The sequence below is a fragment of the Mya arenaria genome, chromosome 3 (genome assembly GCF_026914265.1).
Source record: "Mya arenaria isolate MELC-2E11 chromosome 3, ASM2691426v1".
NCBI classification, from domain to species: Eukaryota; Metazoa; Mollusca; class Bivalvia; order Myida; family Myidae; genus Mya; species Mya arenaria.
In genome coordinates, this window is record NC_069124.1 from 43,315,010 (window position 1) to 43,339,348 (window position 24,339).

General features: G+C 33.6%; 1 protein-coding gene across 1 annotated transcript; it reads left to right on the forward strand.

Annotated features, from left to right (window-relative positions):
- Nucleotides 1–3,862: 3,862 nt before the first annotated feature.
- LOC128229425 (serine protease inhibitor dipetalogastin-like) lies at nt 3,863–8,996 on the forward strand. Its single transcript, XM_052941342.1, has 6 exons — nt 3,863–3,884; nt 4,131–4,188; nt 5,533–5,638; nt 6,002–6,115; nt 7,593–7,706; nt 8,774–8,996. Exons 2-6 carry the CDS (start codon nt 4,137–4,139, stop codon nt 8,811–8,813), a joined length of 426 nt encoding a protein of 141 aa, XP_052797302.1. The 5' UTR covers nt 3,863–3,884; nt 4,131–4,136; the 3' UTR covers nt 8,814–8,996.
- The last annotated feature ends 15,343 nt before the right edge of the window (nt 8,997–24,339 follow it).

Genomic DNA, 24,339 nt, shown 5'->3' on the forward strand with positions numbered 1-24,339 from the left:
ACTAGATAAGATTCAACGTTATCAATCGATTTTTTTAAAGGGATTGTTATTCCTGTAGCGTTGTGCGATTTACACTGCAGTAAAGACTCGGGAGTTAACAAATTTTACCTTAACAGCGCTGTTAACAATTACAAAGATCTAAATAATCTGCCCAATGGCATGTTGTGACATAAATACTTTGTTATGCTTAATAAAACGAACCCATGTCTTAATTACCCAAAAATACTAGAATAAATACATTTGGTTCGGGTTATCCGACCCTACCTACGAAATAGGCGCCGACCCTTCCGTTTTTATAGTCAGTTTGAAAATAAAATAAAAAATAAAATATAAAAATATTGGTTTTCAATATGTAGTTTAAAACCTTGAATGTAACATTATCCTTTAGATTATCTGCTTTAAAACATAATAAGACATATAAAATTTTCGATCATGCCATGCGGTTCCTCGGTAAAATAAAATTGAACATGAGATTTGATCTGCAATATTTTGGTATTTTGGAGCCTGGTCCCAAGGGGATGGATAATCGAAATTACGTCTACATACTTTATCGTTGAAGATATAAGCTATTAAAATATTCCAAATTAAATCATTCATGTTTTAGCAAGTAAATCATATCTCGAAAACATAAAGGTTGTAGTAATATAATATCTGTCCAATGTCATTCAATTTATTTTCAGACATCTTTTCTTAAATAGAATTCACGTCAGCGACTCGAGACTTTGTGTCTATGGACAAAATGGATGCTTGTTGAATTAGGTTCAAACTGGAACTAATTTGTTATCATCTAAGCAAATGATCAATCATCTGTATTATAAATAAAATAAAATTCTTGACTATATTAAATGAATGATAAAGCCATTTGATACCATGCAACCATTCATGCAGAAATATTGTTTTGACTAAAATATCGTATTTATCTATAGAAGTGTTTGTCATTAAATAAAAAAAAAACAAAGAAAAAGTGTTGTAATCCCTAACATCACTCTGATATTTTGCATTTTATTGGAAATTAATGAAAAGATAACTGCACAAAAACATCAGACGACAGGAAATTAACGGTGGAATCTTGTTCTAGATATAATTATTTTATTATGTTATATTTTGTTTACCTTGTTAAATTTGTTGTGTTAAATGAATAACCCCTCGGGTGACATTCTGCTCTCGGGTTGACAATATCAATTTCTCCCACCTCAGATAAGTAGATCCCATAATTTAACAATGCTAGAAATTCTTATCTTGCCCACGGGTGAAGATAAAATGCCCGTATGGAACTCCTTTTTTATCGTCGCCGCATAGTAATTACCTCCCTTGTTGAAAACTGTCGTCGGTAGCATCATGGAAACCTTGTCTTATGGCAATATTTAGAACGCTAATTAATTATTTCTCGATTCAAATCTTACCATAAAACAGTTTTCACGCACCTTTCAAGAAATAATGCTTCACTCTCCTTAGAACTATTTGGCTATTAACATAATGTGTATCACTGTGCGCATATCCATGACAACTACGAATTATCGCATATCCATACGCAATTATTTTCACTAAGCACAAAAGAGTTCCAGCAAAAAAATACATTTTTTACTTTATTTTGTTTAACTGTGGTGGGAGAAAAATCATCTACCATAGCCGCCCGTGTAAGATAACGCGGTAAAACAGCGCGATAACGCGATATATCAGCGCGATGACGCGGTATAAGATGAATCATAAATTAGTCTTATCAACGTTAATAACTTATATATCGATAAACATTCAAATGAATATGTTTAATCATACACCGAAGTACTGAATCGATTTTCTTCGACGGGAGAAAAAATTCAGGAAATGCAATATTGACAGTGGGAGTAGAAATAAAAGATAACCCCATAAGACATAAACTCGAAAAAACGCTTCACTATGTCGTTTGCCGTGGGATGGGACTGGTAATTTCAGTGTTGCTTATGTTTTCCCATAAAACACAATTATCACAAATAAGTATCCACCAACAAACAGGTACACAATTAGCAGAAATGTATCCGAATAATTATTTAGTACCCAAATAACAACAGTTTGTGTATACCACGTGATAAATTACGTCATATATGCTACGTCGGAAGGCAACATATTTCCTTAAATAAAGACTTAAATCAAAGATAACTTTCTTTTACTACACCATTTTTAATAAAACAAAGGGCAGTATATGCTGCTTACAGAGCCCCGCCTTCGTGTTATTACAGAATTTTTATAAGGTGATTAATTTCATCAAACACTTCGACAAACCTGTTTCGAAAATGATGTTTTGACAGTGCTCCGTCAGACGGCCGTATTGTGAAAAGGTTTGTCGAAGTGTTTTAAAAAACTAAACTCTCAATCAAACTCTGGTAAATGACCGAAGGCGGGGCTCCGTAAGCAGCGTAGACTGTGCTATATTTCATTTCAAAGTGTGAAGAAAAAGTGAAGTTATCTGTGTTTTAAGTCTTCATCCAAGCAAAATATTGCCTTCCGACGTAGCATTTATGACGCAATTTATCACGTGGTATACACACACTGTAACAACATGTATTCACATTATAACCATAACACAAATCACAAACAAATCTCCACAACGGAAAGAGGTATTCATTTAACAAACCTATATCTAAATAATCAGAATAGGTAATAAAGTAATCGGTCAAGCCATTTCGTGTTCATATATTAAGTGATAATTGAATAACAAATTACATGTGATGTTTCCAAATTCAACAATGAATAAACATAAATGAGAATTCTTGACCTTGTTATGTTTATAAAAAAATAATTTAGCTAGATACTGAATTATTTATACTGCTGTTCACCTTTTTGATATTTTATTTATATAGAGGATACTGCCACTTAGTAAATATCGTGAAGATTTTTGTGAAAACTTCTTCATGTTATTACCCCTAATATATTTTAATATGATAAATATAGCAAAGAATATTAAATGTCGAATATAACTTGATGGCCTTGATTTTGCGCTTATAACCGCTACGATTATTTAAAATATCGCCTTGGGATTGGTTACAGACTGTTACATAATGATCTAGTTCTACTTTGGGCAAAACAGCACAATGAAAATAATGAAGTACAAGCTAGAGGCAAAACATATTATTATCTTTATTGCACCACTGCAAATTATGCGTTTATATTATGTACGAATGCTTTTCATCCACATGAAAACATATGTTGACTCTAGGAAAAAGCTACTCTGTTTTCTGACTTAATTCCATTAAATATCACACGCATTATCTTTTTGTATTCTTGAAAACTGGTGGATCTAAATTAGTTATATAACAATACTGAAATCTTATAGAAAAAAAAACGAGATATATCAATATATCAAACAAGAAAGTGTTTTCACTCTGAAGAAAGATTCAAACCTATATCATCCGATTTATAGTCCTTGGTTCTAAAACACTGTCGACTGTGATTTGGGTAATTTTTAAATTTGACATTACAATTTTGGCGGAAAGCTTTTGAAAAAAAACAATAACAATTTTGTTTAGGAATCCGCTGCAATATGGACAGACGAACAATAGGAATAACAATAATATTGAGATATTTATGACTTTAGACATTGATTTTGGCATAATAAGCATTTTCAATATTAAGATTAGTGCTAGCACCAAGTAGTAATATATACAATTAACATGAATCAGAGGGACATTAATTCCGCCTACTCACTTTTCTTTACTTTGAACCTGCCAACCGTGTGCGCTTTTGAAGCTTGGGTGTTTGAAATGATACATTATGTTATAGCAACAGATGTCGTGGCGGCTGAAATGCGTTGTAGCACAAGCTGTCTAAAGACTATAAATACGTAACAAAAATCAACTATCTGAATTCAAAACTTAGTTGTGTTAAGGGGAAGATCACGCGATATAAAGGTATTCATTTTTTTATTTGTTTTAATGACAAACTTCAGACTTTTTCATAATTCTTCAAGTCAAACATTATAAGAATTTTGTAATATTCTGTAAATTTGCATGTAATGGCTATTCCTAAGTTAATTGATATCTGTCATAGTAAGTAATAAAATCACCAATAGAAACACCGTCACACTCATTCAAAGAAACCCCTTTTTCCATGATGTTCTGTATACATTTTATTAAAGTTGCTATTTCTGTTTATAGTTAACCATGTGTGGCAAACTTTCCCTCGTTTTGTTGTGTTCGGTTCTTGCTGCTTCAGGTTTTTCTCTAGCTGTTTCTGTCGTAGATATTTAATATATTTTTGCTGTGTGTGCGTTTGTCACTTGGGTGTGGCAAATCAGTGGGCAAGGGATATGTCTGTTAATCCACTGGCATATCTATGAATTCTATTTAAGAAAAGATGCCTGAATTTATTCCAGGCATCAGAGGTGTGATCCCGCGTCACACAACACAATGTCGCACATTAAAGAACACGGGTGGTTTCTAACCAGGGTCACATTTCAACATCAACAACAACAACAACAATTACCTTTATTTGTCATGGTAACATTTGTTACAACAGACTATTAAATCAATAAAGCATCGGTAAACAAGATGGTATCGAAGTGAAATTATTACGAAATATAATAATGTTAACATGTACAATTGAAATAAAGCTTCATAAACGTATGAGCAGGTTCAGTGACATGGGTAAAGTTAGTTAAACAATTTGTCTTAACATTTTGAAGTAAAATAATTTGGAGAGGAAATGTAGAATATTTATGGTATTAGTTTTTTTTTCAGCAAGTAAATAGTTGTCTTATTAAAAACACAACAACAACAGATAATTATATATGCATCATTCATTATAAATGCTGCTATGAAAACATGACGCTTTAAAAATAGTGTAATCTGGCACAGATCGATATGAAGTGCGGGTCATTCACGGAAAATTATTTCATTAATCAAAGACAACGGATACTTTCACTGGTTCCGAAGCCCATGTATAGGCTATAAGCGTCATTAAGGTATCCGGTGAACGAATGTGTAATATATCATTTACGCTCGATATTTAGTTAAAATAAAGAACGAATATATGCAAACTGAAATAATTCTATGTATGATATACTTTCGATTTTTTCATTACATATAAGTTATTAGCCATTCAATACCTTTTAAATTATATACCAATTATATGCATTCCTCAGGCATAAAATTCTAACATAAAGGTTAAAATGCATTTTTGGGTCAGTACGTTTAACAAACGTGCGTCTACCCTTACCCTTTGGAAAATGTATAAGGATTTTGTCAAACGAGCTTGTCAGTTGATTTGACGTTGTGGATGGATTTAGCGTAAATCATGGAGTGCTACTATGAATAAAAATAAAATACGTGCTGTCTGTTTAGGAAAGTTTCGATAACGTTCCTTTCCGTTATTTTAACAGGTTGAGTATCTCTTGTTGGAAGAATATAAATCTTGATTGATCACCGCTAATTGACGGTGCTGTTAAAGAGCTGTGTTAGCAGCTTGATTTTTATTAACTTTTGTCTCATGATATGTTCTAAAATCTGTATAAAGCTTAATTTTGAAAATCGATCCATTTAATTGTTGCGTTTATTTTAGTCGTGGAAGGCGACATAAGAAGGTCGTGTGATTGCCAATGTATTTACAAACCCGAATGTGGTGTTGACGGGGTCACCTACGCCAACGAGTGTGTACGGAATTGCTCGTAAGGAGAGATATGCATACGATTTCGTTTTACAGACAAACACATTTACATAGACAGACAAAGTTCAGACGCAACACGTTTATATGTTACGATGAGTTTAACGGCTATATTACACCGTTATTTTTCAAAAAACAGCTGGAAAGCATAAGAGCTTATACAAAAATCATCCGATGTTCAATGAATCATCCGGGGTGATAAAATACTCCCTAAATGTTCAATCACTTCAGACACTTCAAACGGTTCAGGCTTACTGTACACATTTAAAACCTTTACCAAATATCTTAAGTAAAAATAAATAAAAGAAATACAACACTTCTTTTCTATTTTATTTATTTGTGAGTTGACAACTGTGTGTTATTGCAGAGGCGTAGCCAAGAGGAATGACGGCCAGTGTGATTGTTCTTGCACGAAAGAGTACGCTCCTGTTTGTGGCACGAATGGTGTCACTTACCCAAACAAGTGTGCATTGGATTGCAAGTAAGTGCTTGAACATTTTGTCAAATCAAGGAATGATATCATTGTATGTGCTTTCGGTTGTATGAACGAAGGAGACTAAGCTAGTAAATTACACGACTCGCGGTAGCACGAAACATATGCGATCAATCTTTATAATTTTATTTATTTATATTACTACATTTTATGAATTACATAATAAACAAAATAGAGTATTGTCTTTTAAGGATGGTTTTACTTTACCCACCATTACTAAACCATTGAATCGATAAATGAAAGCAAGTACACTTTCAAAATATTAAAAACATTTCACGATGGAAATATGTGGCGTAGCTGACCTAGGCCCATTGCAATAAACTGTTTTATAAAAAGGATTGTCCCGTTAGAGAAAACTTTTTACAGTAAATGTGCATGTGCCTGTCCGGAAAACTTACACGCCCGTGTGTGGAACTGATATTAAATTTTCTATTTCAACGACTGCTCGAGGAAGTACGTGTACGTCCTGTTGTGGTTCTCAGTTCCAAATATGTTCGCGCTTGTAGCTTTAGGACTTTACAAGAAAAGTACAAATCTGCTCGTGGAGAAGATATAATTACTTCTTATACACTATTCGTTGAATCAAATACATACTGGGCTACTATCAAAATAGAAGAGTTAATAAAGCATTCGTGTGTTCCATGTATCGTAAGGGCTGAGGAGATTTTAAACATTTTATTCCATCATAAATTAGGGCACTTCTTGTGTATTCAGATAAATGAATGCATGCTGATTAAACTCTTTCATCTACTGTTCTAGATAAAGCTAAATTACTAAACCGTTTTTTAAAATAAAAACCGAGACATAAAACTTGTGAGTACGTCGTTGCGGGATTTTTGCACAACGGCGAAAATTGTGGCAAGTAAACATGACAAGACGTTCAATTCAACACATCAAAAACGCTTTAAAATATAATGGTAATATAAAATGTTTGGTATAAAAGGAAACAGAACACACTACTTTGGGCCATATGACATTGTAAGGGACGGCCAGGCAGCCCCGAAGCTAAATGAGCCTCGGAAAACAAATCTAGAACATTTTAAAACAAAACAAATCATTTAAACGCACGAGTCTTCAACTGTGTAACATTTTTTTATCTCGTGACTATTTTTGTCTACAAGCCTGATTTTGTTTGAAAGCAAACATGTGCGCAGTTTAGGGAGTAGCCAAAAACTATGACCGTAAATGTGCGCGTATCTGTACGGCAGACTGCAGGTCCGTGTGCAAAACTGATGGTCAAACCTATTGCAACGACTGCTCGAGAAAGTGCGCATACGTCATGTTGATTTTCCTTAACTTATTGTGGTTGTTTTTTTTCAGGATGTTTTACCATATCGCTCAAACTTGGTGTAAACATTTAAGGAATATTCCATGAACTTTACAGTACAATTAATAAAAAACAAGTGAAACATGTTTGTTTTCTTCCTTATATATTGTATAAAGAGGCAACTGTGTTTTCTTGCAGAGGCGTGGCCAAGAAGTATGACGGAGCGTGCACATGCACGTGCACGAAAGAGTACGCTCCTGTCTGTGGCAAGGATGGTGTCACGTACCCAAACAAGTGTGTAATGGCTTGCAAGTAAGTGTTTGAACATGTTATTTTTTCAAGAAATAATGTCATTTCTTGTATGTTTAGTTGCATGAGTAAATTAATTACACGACGCGCGGTAGCATTAAACACATGGGATCAATCGTTAGAATGAGCTTATTTCCACTATAAAGATTTAACTTCTTATAGCATTGTCTTTGAAATACAATTTCAAAACTTAAGCATTTATTTTGCATGTTATGACCATTTCATTATGCTGTACATGCTCAATGTATGCTCAATGTATGGTAAAAATGATATTTTTTACGAGATTTTCCACTCCGTCTTAAAAACAACTATGCCAACTTTCAATTTAAATGAAGAAAGGAAACCGTGTTTCTTTAATTTATTGGTAACGTATAGATACACACAGGCCTTTATCACTCATAATCACTTTATAGAACCTTTTCCTTTCCTTCTGCCAAAAAGTTTAAGAAATCGTAAAGCAGAGGATGAAGGGGGAAAACAGTCAAAAGCGAGAAATTTCATTTTAATGAAGTATGAAAAATGAACGTATAAATTATAATACAGGCTATATTTCCTTAAAATCCCAACAGCCAAGTTGCAGAAAATTGCAACACATTCAGCAAACATAGTTCTTTAAAAAAATGTTGGATTAAGAAAATTCCCACCAATAGAAAACTTTCTGGCCTTTATGTGTATGAACCTGTTTATTGTTATAACATTTGTAATATCTTGTTTATGATGTTGTCGATATTGTCATATAGTCGGGACCCACAAGTCAGAACGCACTTAAGTTTCACTGACCTTACCGATTTGGCTGCTCCGAAATGTATTAATTAACAATATTTAGTGTTATTAGTGTTTTGTGTTCGTTATCCTGTGACGCTGTTATCATTTTTAAGTTACGTTTAAATGATTGATTTGGATCGATCCCTTTACTTTCAAATAGGAGCTTGTTTAAAAATACAGGCTTCAGGTCCTATTAGGCTACAGAACTTGTCCATGTTGCTGGCATTATCTTGTTGTCCCTGTTGGTGAACATTGACAATTCTTTATACGGTTTAATAAAACCTTTTGTTCTTCTTTTGTTTTAGAAACGTTGAAGAAAAACACAAGGGCCCATGCAGTAACTGATGATCTTTCAACGACAAAACAATTCAACTATTAACACAGTGCACCGTCTTTTGTGATTTTCCATATTTCTTCTATGAATTACGTACTTTAGTTGAATTCTTTAGTTTTAAATTACATGTTCAAAATTTGGGGTGGCGATTTAAGACCTTGTTTGTATCATTTATAATGGAAAATAAAGCTAAACAAAACTATTCAGGTTTGTTATGAAAGGAAATGAAAAAGAACTACATGTTTTATTCTGCAACAATCATGAAACTAAACTTACATTGTTATCCGTAAGGCCTAAAAAAGTCTGTTTCCTGTAACATGCTGATAAAAAGATGGGTCGGTAGGTAGGGATTTTTTTTTAATTCTTGTTTTAAAATGTCAGAATGATCCATCCAATATTCATGTTTATTTCAGGTGAATTATTTTAAAAAGAATTCAGTGTGATATATAGATTAAAATTTTATGTCTAAAACTGCTAGCTTGACAGCCATTGTACATGTATTTCAGTTGTAGAATGCATCCGTTTGAAGGGCAAGACCTAGGTTCGACTCCCAGCGGTTGTTATGTGCAATTTTGAGCATTGTCAGTATGTTCATCTTTACACTTAACAAATATAACCCAGTGAAAAAGTGAATCAAATAACATTTAGACAATTTGCTTTTGGCAAATGTTTTTAACAAAACTTTCAAAATGCATACATTTTGTAGTAATCAAACATAATATTATTGCACAAACTATTTTAAAATAGACTGTGATATAATATCAAGTTGTATTACAATTAAATGTACATGGCAACTATTATAAAAAAGACAGTTGGCTAGACATGGTAAGAATCATAACTAGACTATAAAATCTGACTAGCATCTAACCGCTGATACAACATGAACTAACAAGAATCTCCACAAAACATAATTTTATATAAATTAATACTTCGAATGATAAATGACTGGAATAAATGACTAAACCATTTAACTCTTATAGCGCTGTCAGAATTGTACAGGTCTTAGGGACCAGTGTAGACCCATTGTCTGCGCTGTTCACTACTTTGACAATTAAACCTTACCTAATGACTCGGCAGTGTAGACCCTGATTGGTCTACTACACTGGTCACAAAAGCCTGATAAAGTCGTGCTTCACGCTATAAGGGTAAAAAGTGCTCCCCTCCCCGTACACGTACAGTACCTTCATTAAATAGTTTCCACAACTTAAACAAAAACAAAAAAACAGCAACAATTTCCAGTGTTTTTAAAGGTCTGCTGTAATAGATCCACTGTTCATTCTGTAAAAATTTCAAGCACGATGAAAAATAATCAATACAACTTTTAATAGAATACCTTGTCTTATTTCCTTTTCTGGACTATACTGGACTAAAGTGGTTAAATAATTCCCAGAGTCAAAACTTCTGACTCTGACGAACGTATTATTTAGTTAATGCATGTTCGTTATGTAACCGAATGCATCCTTGTCAAATTCTTATATGTACCAGCGATTGTTTAGTTGCAACCAACGACATCTTTCTTACTTTAACTTTCAGTTTCACTTTCACGTTTACCTTTTTTCCGGAAGTAAACAAAAAATTCAACGTTCCTATTGCCAATATTGCAACATTGTATTTTTCATAAATGGCATAACCATAACTGTTATACAATTCTGTTTTGTATAGAACCTAACTGGAACACTGACAACGATCTACGCAGTTCTCCTTTCACTTTCATTAAAATTGACAGGAAGTTAGCGTGCACCTGTTTCCCGCGATTTTTAGACCATGTGCTACGAAAAATGTTTATTTCCCTGTTAACTCATTAAAAACATATCAGAACATTTTTTTTTTAATTAACCGGACATATAATAAAACAACTAAAACTGAACAAAATATATTTTAGACTTGTTGTTTTTCAAAACCATCGCACTTAGCGAAAAAGCGGAAGGTATCCGTTAATTTGTATAATGGGCGGAGTTAATATTACTTCATTGAGTTTGAGTGCTGCTAATTGACAGGGTTACCGTTCAGATTCCAGATCGATAATCACTCGTCACTTCGGGTGTAAATTGCTCTTGCAGGTTAAACAAACATTCAGACCATGCATTGAGGCTCCTTTCAGATGATACCGACTCTCACACCGAAATATCCCGGGTCAAAACTGAAGCATACTACAAATGTATGTTGCGTCAAGTTCGGGTCATTTACGATTTCTGTGCGTCAAAACCCGTGAGCTCGGGTCAATTGAAAGCCCGGCAGGTTAATGTAACAGCCAATTAGCTTTTTGCCAGTGTTTCAACTTGTCACACCGGAAACGTTTGTTACTATGCGACGAGTTCAGACACGACTAATTTATTTAATTATCGTTGTCATCACAGGCCAGAGATCGTTAAAAGTCCGATTTATTGAATTTTGTGGCATAAAAATATTGCGGTCGGCGGTAAAAATTTACGGTCGGTCGGGTTACAGGAAACATACATATTTTTTTAGGCCTAATGTCCATTGTCCCTATTAAAATCGGTTTTTGATATGTAGTTGTGCCAAATATCAGTTTAATTACATTTCCGCCTCGGTCATCGATAAAGATTTGGAATATAAATTAATAAGCTAAATGAAATAGCAACGAGAATCTGATTCCTTCCAAAATAAATATTGCTGGCTAAAATACTTTCAATGTTCCAATGTGAAACACGGCCAATGGAATCATAACCAAAGGTTCATTTCCAAAAGTATTGAACCAAGATAAGATACACCTAACTTCTAAAAAAAGATTCCCCCTTACAGAAACTACTATTGACAAATTGGTATTTTACCAACAATGTCCAAATTATCTGAAAGGGTCAGTAGTGATCAACTGATAAGACATTTGGATAGCACTTTCTGCATCCTTTCATTGCAGCTTTCAAAACTATTTTTGGATGTCAAATGCCGTTCAGGTTGGTGAAAGAATGGAAAAAACCTACACGAGAACAACTGTTTAGGCGCCGTTTTTATGGACCCCGCAAAAGCACTTGACTGACTGCCCCATGATCAATCTTAATGCGTATGGTCTTTTGGCCCCAGCATGAAAACTAATACACAGCTATTTGACAGATATAATACAGCGGGTCAAACTTTGACAAATTACCAGTGAGTGGCATTCCACCCTAAAAGGCGTGTAGCAAGAATCAATATAATATGGCCTCAAGTCTTCAACATCTTTCTAAATGACATCTTCTACTTGATCAATCAGGCAGCCTTGTATGATAAGCAGATGACAATACTCTTTCCGTGTTCGATAACAATCCTGATGTCTAAAATACTTCTCTTGAAGAAGAAAGTAACACTTTATATACTGGTGTACTATCTATCAAAGGCAGGCTAATCGTGACAAATTTCAAGCAATTTCAGTTTGCTAAAAGTCCGTTAAATAAATAAAGCAAGTCAATATACTTGATCACACTATTGGTAGTGAATAGAAAAATAAACGTTAAGGCATTGGGATAGATAGTTTAATAACTTTTGATGCCCATTTAAAACAATTGTAAGTAATCTTTTAAATACAATTTTTTAACAAACTATTTTACCTGGAATTAAATGGGAACTTTGATTAAAGACCACATACTTAGTTTTGATCATATGTGTTCATGTTGAATTGTCAAACTGGTAGTAGACTACGGCAGTAGGTATATATGGATAGATTTTATCAATCACTTGGACTAATCTTTGCTAGACATAGTTATTGTGACACAATTACATTTGACAATGGGCCGCCATTTCCAACAAGTCAATTAAGGAAGTTCATGTACAAATGCGATATAAGGCATTTCATTTAAGGAATAGAAGTTGAGGTGTTAATATAAAATCTTATAACATGCTCTGATACAGTCATTCATTCTCATCTCACTCTGTTTACTAGTGCCAGGCGGCCAGCGCACACGCACGCACGCACGCACGCACGCACGCACACGTACACACACACACACACACACACACACACACACACACGCACAAACACACACACACACACGTTCGTCCTCAATACCAAGACAAATAGTCAGTTTGCCTATAGAACAGGATTGAAATCTTGCTGGACGCATGCCAGTTGGGAGTTTTTGTTGGCTATCCATTATGTCAATGATTATCCTTGTTGCCCAATCTGTCCTTTCAATCCAAATTCTGACAAACATGATTTTCCTTGCATCATGAGGTATACTCCTTATATCAGCACATTTGTGAACAGATGAAATAATGTGTTATGCCTAAGGATATTTATCGAGCCTTATACTATTTCTCAAATGCAAGTTTTTAATAAGAACATGTATCCGCTAATAAATGAATAATATTAAGTAAAGAACAATACAAACGAGTAACGATTCATAGTCGTATCTGTCACATATCAGACATATATAGCAATTATATTTCTACTGGGTGCATTAAATATTGGTGCCTTAATGGTTAAATGACAGGAAACTACGTACTGAAGTACATTTAATATCAACAAAAATATAACCATGTTACACTTATTGAAACTACCTCTAGTGGTGTAGACCGGGTTGTCAAATAAGTTGTCACGTGCATCTGTCTGTAGAAAATGCCTGTATTTGACAAAGTTTCAGATTAGTCGTAAACTTTGCTAAGCGTTTTTTTAGGGAATGAAGCCATCAGATTGGTGTTCATCATGTTTTATGTATGTAATTTCGCAATTGGCTAAAATAAAACTTCCGTTGACGGCACCAATATTCCGTAGATTTTTGTGACAGGAGGTCTTCTATTTTCGTTTATTCTTTACAAAATTGTATAAACATTATTGGCCTTTGTATGTTACTTCAAAATCTTAATTGCAAAAATGGCCAACATTGTGGGACGGCAAACGAGATTGAAATCGCATTTAAATGACACAAACAGAAGCTATGTAACTATTTATATTTTTCGTGATTTCCCAGAGAGTTCTAGTGATGTAGGTGTTTTTTCTTACACAAATTAAGAACCTATGTTTGTCATTTTTTATGATGCGATATCTCGATATTTCATATAAGCAATTTGTTTATATTGCTGTGATATAAAACATTTTCTTCTTATTTTACTCAATAAAGTGAATTCTGTAACTCTGAATTGTTTCTCTGGAGAAGGGAAATGTCTCCCTCCAATACACAAAAAGTACGTAACATATTCATACGCTCAAGCATTCCATATATGGACATTTTACAGATAGCGATAACTTTAGATTAAATTGAAACTGAAAAATAAAAAATGAATAAATAGCTAGGTATATACAAATGAAATATTACGATAGGACATCAATATTCATTCTATATTTTGCCGGTGACCGATTTGTCATAAAACAGCTTATGACATTGATGTAACTTCTGTTATATGATTGATTCTTGTTCCTACTGATTAATGGGTCACTTCGAAATGTTCATATATATATATAAGTTATACAAAACATAACGTTTTCGTGTGATATTTTTATAGGTATGTTACAGAGAAGACAATAAGTTCAGTTATAATCGCAATGAGTCATACTTACTGGAAGGAATCGCAATGTTTATTTCTTACTTGGAAGATATCTCCTTTAAGAAACCATTTTTTGTTTGTTACAAATAGGATTCAAAAGCAGATTGGCGAAATACATGTTACCAGGGCCAATTCTATAAAACTCCTCCTTTTGTAAAAAGCGAATGCACCAATTCTGAAATGATATCAGACAGATTAGTTTATTGGTATTTTATCAAGTATTTTCCAGCCGTCAAGATCGGCAAAAATTAAAACCATTAACGAGAATGAAACTTATTTTCCTCAGATAAATATGGCTTTAAAGCCAGTTATTAAACGTCTAATTACCAGAGACGTATTGCTTAAATGTTAATAGGTACAACCGCGACCGTTTGATGACCTATGCGACATTAATAAACAAGAAAAACTGTGATACAAAGTATCACAGCGGGCCCACAAACAGATCTACAATGTAAATATTTTGGTGATGGCTGATGTCGAGTCAAGGCTATGAAGGAATTCAAAGAGACCTAATTTGGTAAAACATAAGTCTATGCACAACTACAGTTTATATTAAACACTTCTTCCAGGTTTCAGTACAACTATAAGTTTTACAGGGGACAAAGTTTTGTGACAGACAGACAGCACTAAATCAATATGTCTCTTGCTTACTCGGGAAAAGACATATATAAGGCAAACCAAAGTTACAGTTCTTGCACATGCACAGCTGTCAATGGGTTTAAAGTAATTCTTTTCCATGTACATGAACTATTTCATTTGTATAAACCATTGAAAGCAAAAGAACAACAACTCAGATATTGATGTCACTGGTTTTTAATATTGCATTTTTGTTTAAAAAATCTTTAATTTCAAAACTTGTTTTTTTTTTTTCCTTTTTTGTCTATATGGTCAGCAATTGGTCAGCAACGCTACTCTATTTCTATATCGTCAGCTAACTCGTCAGCACTTTAGTACTCATTATAGTAAGAACGACAACTCATGTATTTAAGGGAAAAAAATGACTGTGTCTACATTTTCAGCTAAAGAGTACTTGATTTTTTTTAGGAAAAAGAGACGCATATTTTTAACCAAGTTCTTAAGTCTCCATAAACCTTTTACTCACCACGTATTAAATATAGCGGGCCGCTGCAGCGGCCCGCAAGAAACTAGATAAATGGCATTAATTTTCAAATTCAGCCCAGTGTTGTATTATGTTTGTCCTCACCTAAAATATAAGTAAGACCATCATGTAATCCGTTTCTGCATGATAGTTGTTAATCAATAACAAGTTAAATTAGTTGTCCACAGGTTATCCTTTGACCAGATGACTTAGCAAAGCAATTGACTGCGGATTATGTATCTTGATGTAACCTTAAAGCTGCACTTTCACAGATTAAACGCTTTAACAACTTTTATATTTTGTTGTCTTGGTACGAGCCAATTTTTACGACATTGCATGGAAACCAGTTACATAAAACTGCTGACAAAAATAGATCGCAGATTTTTATATTTAAGTTCAAAAATTGATGCTTAATGCATTTTTCTTAAACCGTTAGTAACGGTTTAAGCCTTAAAACCTTATGCGATCTGATTTTTTGTCAGCAATCTTTTATCATTTGTTTGCAGACATTTACGCAAAAATTTGCTCTTTCCAAGACAAAAATAAAAACAAGTTGTAAAAACGGTATATCTGTGAGAGTGCAGCTTTAAGTGAATTCAAAGTAGGTATCCACAAATCCAATGACATTGTGTTCGCATCCAAAAAGTGATAAAAACGCTAAACTTCACGCGAGTATCTCTTCATCGAAGAAATGATGACATTATCTGTGTTCATAATTAAGGTAAGTAGATGAACTCAAGATATAGTTGTCTTATTGAAACACAGTTATTCAGTTGCCTAGATTTGTTTGCTGACGGAAGAAGTTTACGGTTGCCATTTCAAGATAAATATTTAATATTTCGTTTTTAAATCTTTGTCATTCTCTTACACCCTGCCTTAGCAATATAGTAATAGAAAAGACAAGGACACAAAACGAAATTTTCTTTCCTATAGACACCACTCATATCTTCCAATTGATACCATTTTTCTAATAGAACGAACTGTTTAGACCGTCATCTCAGTTGTTTGCAACTGAAAATAGGCCCCAACCCATATGACATATGGTACCTGTGTACTTCATACATTATATTTTTTCTGAGTGCTTGAGTACTCTCAAGCCCTAAATATTTTCATCAACCCACAGACATATTTTTAAGTGCAAAAAGATGACAAATGTTAAATAACACCTTTTCCCACCATATAAAAAACAGCGTCCGAGTTCAAAAATGAACTTTAATATTGATTTAGTCTCAATCATCAAGAAAAACAAACGATACAAAACAAAGTATGTGTCTAACTGCCAACGGTCAAAGCTACCGCCCTACTACTACTCCTTGTTTTATTTGTCATAATAAAGAAATTATTTACGATGTGAAGTACCCACTACCTAGAAATATGCATTGTCATGTTATTGTTTTTGCTGTTGGTTTTTGTGTAATGATAATGATCATGTGTTTTGCACGACGCGTCTAAAGAATTAGCAGTTGCCATGACAGCAAAATCTAACATCAGCAAAATAAATTTATATGCAAGAGGTCAATAGATTATTTCAGACACTTATTGTTTTGTTTTTTGGTGCATTCGTTAGAATCGATCTACGTAAGCTTAATGAACAGAAAATTTGGAAAGTCATCGATTGTCATTAGCCCGACCAAAATAGAAATTAGATGTATATACTTCGTTTTCTTTTTACTTTAACTGCTAACACTAGTTTAACAAGTAAACACACTGACTAAAATATTCTATTCAAACTGTTTGTTGGTATCGTTAGAATCGACGTTAGATAAATAAACAGAAACATTTAGAGAGAAAAAATGGATTGTCAATGGCCCACACACAACTGCAAACACCAACCATTAGTGATGGGCCGATAATCGCCGATAATCGATTATATCGGCAGACATTTGTAACTCGGCGATGGGCGACCTCATCATTCCATAATAGAATAATCGAAAAAAAGAAGAAGGTTTTTTGAAACTAGTAAATTTCCAACTTTATATAGCGCAGTAACTTAGAACATCTCTAGAACAATCCAAGACACAAATATAATCACAAGAAAACATCATGTTGACCATTGACCCGACTGTCAAAATTGAGTTCAAATACATAACCGTTCCGCCAGGGAGTCAATCGGCTACAAACAACTAATTTTCAGACTTCCATAAGCTATGATTTTTCAAATATTTACATTGAAAACTATCAATTTCTGCAATAGAGTGTCAAATTCAGTCAAGTTCTCTGCAAAAAGAACATTTTTTGCTTTTTTTTCATTCAATTTTAATAAAATATTGGTACTTGAACACAAGCACTCTTTTTTCTGTATTCACATCCGGATCTTGGTCAACGGGGGGCAGATAACTGTGGTCTTGAGCCAGACGGTCAGGGGAACATCGATCTCAAAAGATTTGATTACCCTAGTAATCGGTCGTCCATGTGCTGAAAAAGTGCAACATATTCCAGCGAAATGGTTAGGGTCATTCAAGCCCAGATTCTAATGAAACTAGGCTAGATCGATTCCAGCTATGCTCACATATTGAAATGAACGTCAAGATCAGTCGATGTAAAAACAAGAAATATTTGAAGAATGGAAATGTTTGCCGTTCAACTCCGAAAATACGTGAGAAAACTTTTTGCTATTTTATTTCCAATTGCTCGTTATTTCTAAAAGCTAATGCTAATCCAAAACCAATTTGTTATGTCTCATTTTTTTTCAATTAAATTTTCAAAACCGGTTCAAGTCATTGACAAATTTGTCCAAATGACAAAACAAATGTATCATACAGGATAAGACATGGTTGATAATTGACCCAGTGAAAATTAATTACCCTCGGGCAATTATTCTTCGCACTTGGGCAATTATCAACCAAACGCCATGGTCAACCATGTATTATTTTATAAATAACATAATTATGTAATAATATAATATTTTAATAATATTAATTTATTAGTCAACTTAAGTAAACCTAACCATGAAATGTTCCCTTACTTCATTAACCTTTGAATATTTATTTTTTTAATTATTTTTAGAATATTTCAATATGCCAGAAATATTACCTGTTTTCCGACTGAAGCATTAGAAATGAAATAAATACACATGAAAACTAAGGTCCTTATTGATATATACATCAGAAAATGATGCTTTTATGATACTGTCCGATCACAGCCGATAAATCGGATAATCGATTGATCAGGGTCTCCGATTAATCGATTATGAAAATCCAAGCCGATTGCCCATCTCTACCAACCATATTTAAAATGACATATATCTAAAGCAATTCGAAAATGTAAAAGCCTTACCACGAGTACAGCGTTTTTGTCCATTAATTGTCATAAACCTCATAATAAAATGTTGCTTATTACTGGGACAAGGCATTGTTGTCTGGTGATTATCTTTAAAAATATTGACTTCAAGAAGAATCTTTAATGCCAGCTGACACATCAACTCGTCCGTTAATGCAAATTAGGCCTGATTTTCCCGACAGTTCACACATTAATGGAACGCAGACAAAACAATGCTTAATTCCTAAATGCAGAATACCTTCCACGATATCCGAATCAATATTCATTTCAGTTTATTCTGAGAATTGCATTCCATGAATGAAATAATTTACTCCATTAACCATATTTAAAATCGTTTATAATAAAACAGAACGGACTTAAAACTAAAACAACAACAACATAACAACAATGACATCTTGTTTCACTGAAAAGACAGTAAGCAGAATATTTGAAAATACATTTTTAATATATTTAAATACATATCTAATCTATCGTTGTATTATGATGTTGTTCGTCTCCCGTTAAAAGTCTGCTAGACCTTAACCTTGTGCCTCTAATCAGGGTCATCTATAAATGTTGACTTATTGGCTTGCTCCTGTAGTTTCGTTCAAATAAATAATATCCTAGCAGTGTCCACTTAGTATCCTAGATCGTAGTCAAGCTGTTCGAGGTTATTCTTCTTATTGTAATTTGTAAGTACATCAGCCTTGTTTGTGTAGTCAGGAGTTAACCTGTGTCTGTCGAGTTTGTTTTCAAGGTTAATATAGTTTGAAATCACGAAGTATTGGTAAGCCGGATCAGGTATGAAACATGTGTTATATGTCTGACTTATCATCCAACGAATATTACAGCTCCATTCTTCCTACGCAGGGTCTTTGTCTGCTATAACTACCACCGAGTATTGCAGCTCAATACTTGAGATGCAGGGTCTTTGTGTGTCAAGGTATTCGCCAACGGTCGCTTTATCCTTGTAATCAGTAACGTTTGATAAATTGTCAACGTCAAAAATGCTCGCCTATTCGTCCTAGTGAATAACGCTCGCTTCATCATCGTATTTAATAACACTCGCATTATCATGCTACTTAATAACGGTTGCTCAATTATTTGTTTTAATTGATGTATATTTGAACTACACGTTTTCTGTATATATGTCGTTCTGCCTAAAGCCATGTGCTCTGTCAAAGCTTTTGATCTTTAATAAACCTTTTGTATATGCATGGAATGCTGTAAAATAGAACAAAGGTTCAATAAAGCGATGATCAAGAAATATTTCCTATTTACTTAAGATGTCTTTTGGAAATAAAATATAGGGCAAAGCATAAGTATCCCTGGTGTTTACGTCAATTCTTCATGTATAAAAACAAGTCGCATGTGATTTTGTACCGTCTGTATGTTCGTATGGAAGCATTTCAACATTTTTTATAAGTAACTTCATATGTTCCGATGGCTGTCGCTGTTTTTTTTTCATACACATCAAGTGGGACTCTGACTGTCAGTTAACGCGCCCGTCATACAATGCTTAGTAGTGTTAATATGTTTGTTTAGATATAATTTCTTCATATTTCTTATATGGATAAAAAGCAAACCCACGCGGAATGTATTGATATCAGTCTAACATTGCATTGTGCATGGAAAGCTGGCCGAGTTTTAAGAGATCCAAACGTTGCATTAATTTCATTACATGATTCCATTAGGTGCTGTTTGGAACTTCCTTCCGAATAACATTAGTACAGACACTTTTCTGACACATTTCTAGCATGTAATGGGTAAATCAACACTTAAGAGCCCTGTGGAAGCTGGAGGTAATTGTAAAATCAGTGATAGACAATTGTCCGTGAATTCGCAATAAATTACGCTGTTGTATGGCGCCTGAACCCCTCCTTCGAAAGTGTCAAGATGTTGGAAATAATTTGCACTTGAACCAATAGTTGTTACAAGATTGGGAAGGTATTATAAAGCCTGAACGACTAACAACTACACCGATCGCTGTGTAGTGAACTTTCCTAAACTGAACAGTATGGGCAATATAGCAAAATCTAACAAACTTTTGCAAATAAATTATACTGCAGCCAAACGTAGAAAAAGGTTGTTAAGTTATTCATAGGTTCTCGATTAGCAAGTTTGCACATTTATATGATTGGACGGTTAATAGTAAGTATTGGATAAACATGACCAATGATAAGACTGATGTACTTACTTTGACCTAACCAAAGCATTAACTTATTTTATGTAATTGGCTACTGCATAGTCTTTTGTCAAAACAGAGCATCCAGAGTGTATTGCCATAATTTCATCAACTCCATGCAGCAAAGAAAGCGCTATTAGATTATTACTATGGACTGTGTCTTTTAAACTAATGTTTGCAATTACAAACAGCATTTCAAGTGTTTGATGCATTGTATGATCGTGTCTTAAAGTACCGCGTCAAATCAAATCAATGACCTTCATCATTGTGTGTCGATCGACTCCAACACCAATGGAGACTGTAGACATCAGCAATTTGGCGTATGACCATAAAAATAAAATTCTTAGAGGCGGGCCCATTGCCCACGGAAATCATTCATAAGTGTACCGTTTCGCTTGGTTTCATATCAACTGCCAAGGTAAAAAAAAAGCATTAAAAACGACACGATCACGACCTAAACTCATTTAAGTGCCAAAAACTCACCGTTTCAATTTGTAATTTGGGACAATACTAATTTTGCGAAATCATAACTTTGACCAATACATCAAATTTATCTATAAAGTATTTGGTATTTAAAACAGTTAAAGAGAGCTTTATCTTACCATCTATCAGTTTGCATTCTTTTTGGAAAATTTGTTGAAATAATTTAAAATAATTTCAAAGACCATTGCAAACATAAGAAATAACACATGCATGCAAGTGAAAACGATGTTCTATTCTCGGATTCAATGAGAATATAATCTTTATAAAGAAGACGACCATAATTTAAAAAATTAGATATAAAAACGTGTTGGCGTAATGGCTATGACAAAAAACAGTTTTATGTTACGATATGAACTAACAAAACAACGAGTATTTGTTTTAACGTCTTAACTACTCTCTAATGATTTATAAAAATGCGGTTAGTTCATAATAACCTGAAATATTTCAAAATGCCCCATAAATACCAGCCGCAAGGTGGGGTAAAAAACTTTAACAGAAATGGCTTGCAGCCAGTCGGGTTAGAACACTAATAGCCGGAACAGCCTTGCGCAAGGTGGGGTTTAACATGTGTATCCGGAATAGATTTACAGTTGCAATATATCGCTCACGAGATATAAAAGAATCTCTCAGCATCATAATGTATACTATGGCATGACAAGACACATATATGCCATGTTAAATGCTATTGTATTTATATCGATTTATATTCAGATGAGTATATATGTTAAACCCATTTTTTATCATACACCAAAGTACTGAATCAAAAGTCTTCGACGGAAGTAGAAATTTAGCAAATGCGATATTAAAAGTGGAAATCAGAGGTAAAAAATAGCCTCATTATGATACAAAATCGTACTAAAACAAGAAGAAGTCTTTAGACGTTGTCCGGGATACGTACTATTTCAGTCTTGCTTAATCGTGATATATAAGCATTTCATGGAGAAAAAAAGTCCCAAAGTCTAAACAAAACACAGTCCTGCGTGTGGATGTTCTTTGCGCGTCTGATTTTATCAGTTCTGTCCGTTTAATTCAAAATTGAAACAACAACGACCTTCAATACTTGAAAAGGGCTCGAATGGCGTATTTTTGCTGACGTTTACCTATAACCCGCAATTATTCATAAACAACTATCAACTTACAAAAAATTATTCAATTAGCAGATATATTACCAAATAATAATGAAGTACTCAATTAACAAATATGATTCCACATTAAAAAAACTATCCAAACAACAAAACAAATATCAACATAAAAATACCAAAAGAACTAAAAAGTATCCAAATGGGAAATAACTATTACCATAACAACCCTTTACAAATAATTGGAAAACTTGATAAAATAATCCAATATAATAAGCCATTTTGTGATAATAATTGTTTTACACTTAGTGAGATAAAAGAACAACAAGTTGCATTTGATGTTCACCAGTGTATTTAGCAATGAATAAACAGTAATGCAAACTCTTAACATTGTTTAGTATGACTAAAATTCGTTAACTACTAAGTTTCATTTTTCGTGTTTTACCAAATGATTCACACTGTTGTTTTACACACGTTTTGCTATATTACTTTTCAAAAAAAAATACCGTCACATAGCTGTGATCGATTCTGCAATCGTCGACCTCAGTCTTAACCGAAATATTTTCAATAAAATATGAAAATCGTTTTACCCCTAGTAAATTTCATCTGATAAATACAGCATACTGAAGTAAACACATACTTTAACCTATTTTTTGCAATGCAGTGCTATAAACGGCTGAGTTTATTTTACATACCGCCAAGAGACGGTTGGTGACACATGTCTTAGTTGCGCTTGTTTCAGGAAACAAAAAACATATAATTGAAATTCAGTGCGTTGATTGGTTACAACTGTTGCTGTATGCTATATTACAACTTTGGACAAAACGATACAATGAGCACAATAACGTGTCACATTGTGTCAAATTAGTACATTAACATTATTGCAACATATTGCATATACATCACGAATATTTTGCAGAAACAGTTTTGATCCATGTTTTGTTTTAAAAAAAATAAAAATAATCTTATTCCATTGAGTATTACGTGTTTGTTATTGTTCTACTTTTGCTTGGAACCAAATCAAATAAAAAACAATACTATAATAAAGCAAGAATGATAATAAAATTAAACATGAAAGTAATTCGATAAAATACAAATTGAGAACAATACAGTTTAGATAAAAACATTAAAATAAATATTTTGACCGCAGGGCGATTCGAAACCATGTCATCCGATTTGTAGTCCCTGTCTTAAAATTTGAAACACTGCCATGTGTGATGGGTTTTTATAAACAAAACACCTAACCAGTAATTGTACTTAATAGGGTTTACATATGGCTTGATATTACTTATTGAGGTTGTTTTTGATTTGACATTACACATATTCATTCGAAATGAATGGTGTCCCTTTGACAAAATAACAAAACAGTTTTGACGACTCCGCAACAATTTAGCCTGGCATAATGGTGTGTATTCAGGAAGGAAGTTTAGGTTCTGTTTCGGTTTATTCGAAATAAAAGCGAAAACATGCCTTGTACTAACCACAAGTATTATAGTGTATACGCAAATGGCCACACAAAAAAATGATAATCAGATTTATATCTGACAAGTATATACAAAATACGTGTGTATCATACAACAATTGACTTGATTTGGACCTTTGGTCCAACTGGTCACTTGTCGAATGTTGTTTACCTAAGGTGGTCAAACAAAATACATTCAAGTAAATATTTTTTATATCATATAATTATCTATTGGCAAAATGGAATAGGTATATTGGTCATTTGAACGTTTGCATGACAACCAGTATCGAATAACCTCTATTGAGCCAGTCATGGGGGAATTCTGGCAAGTAAAACAATAACGTGAACATTATTCGACATTTACAACACTTTTAACTGGTCAAAAGTGCGCTTTTAAACACGTATGTATTTATACAGTTTTATCATTAAACATATTGATACGATAACGTACACACAGGTAACTTTCAACCTGCCAAATGAATGCGTCTTTTTA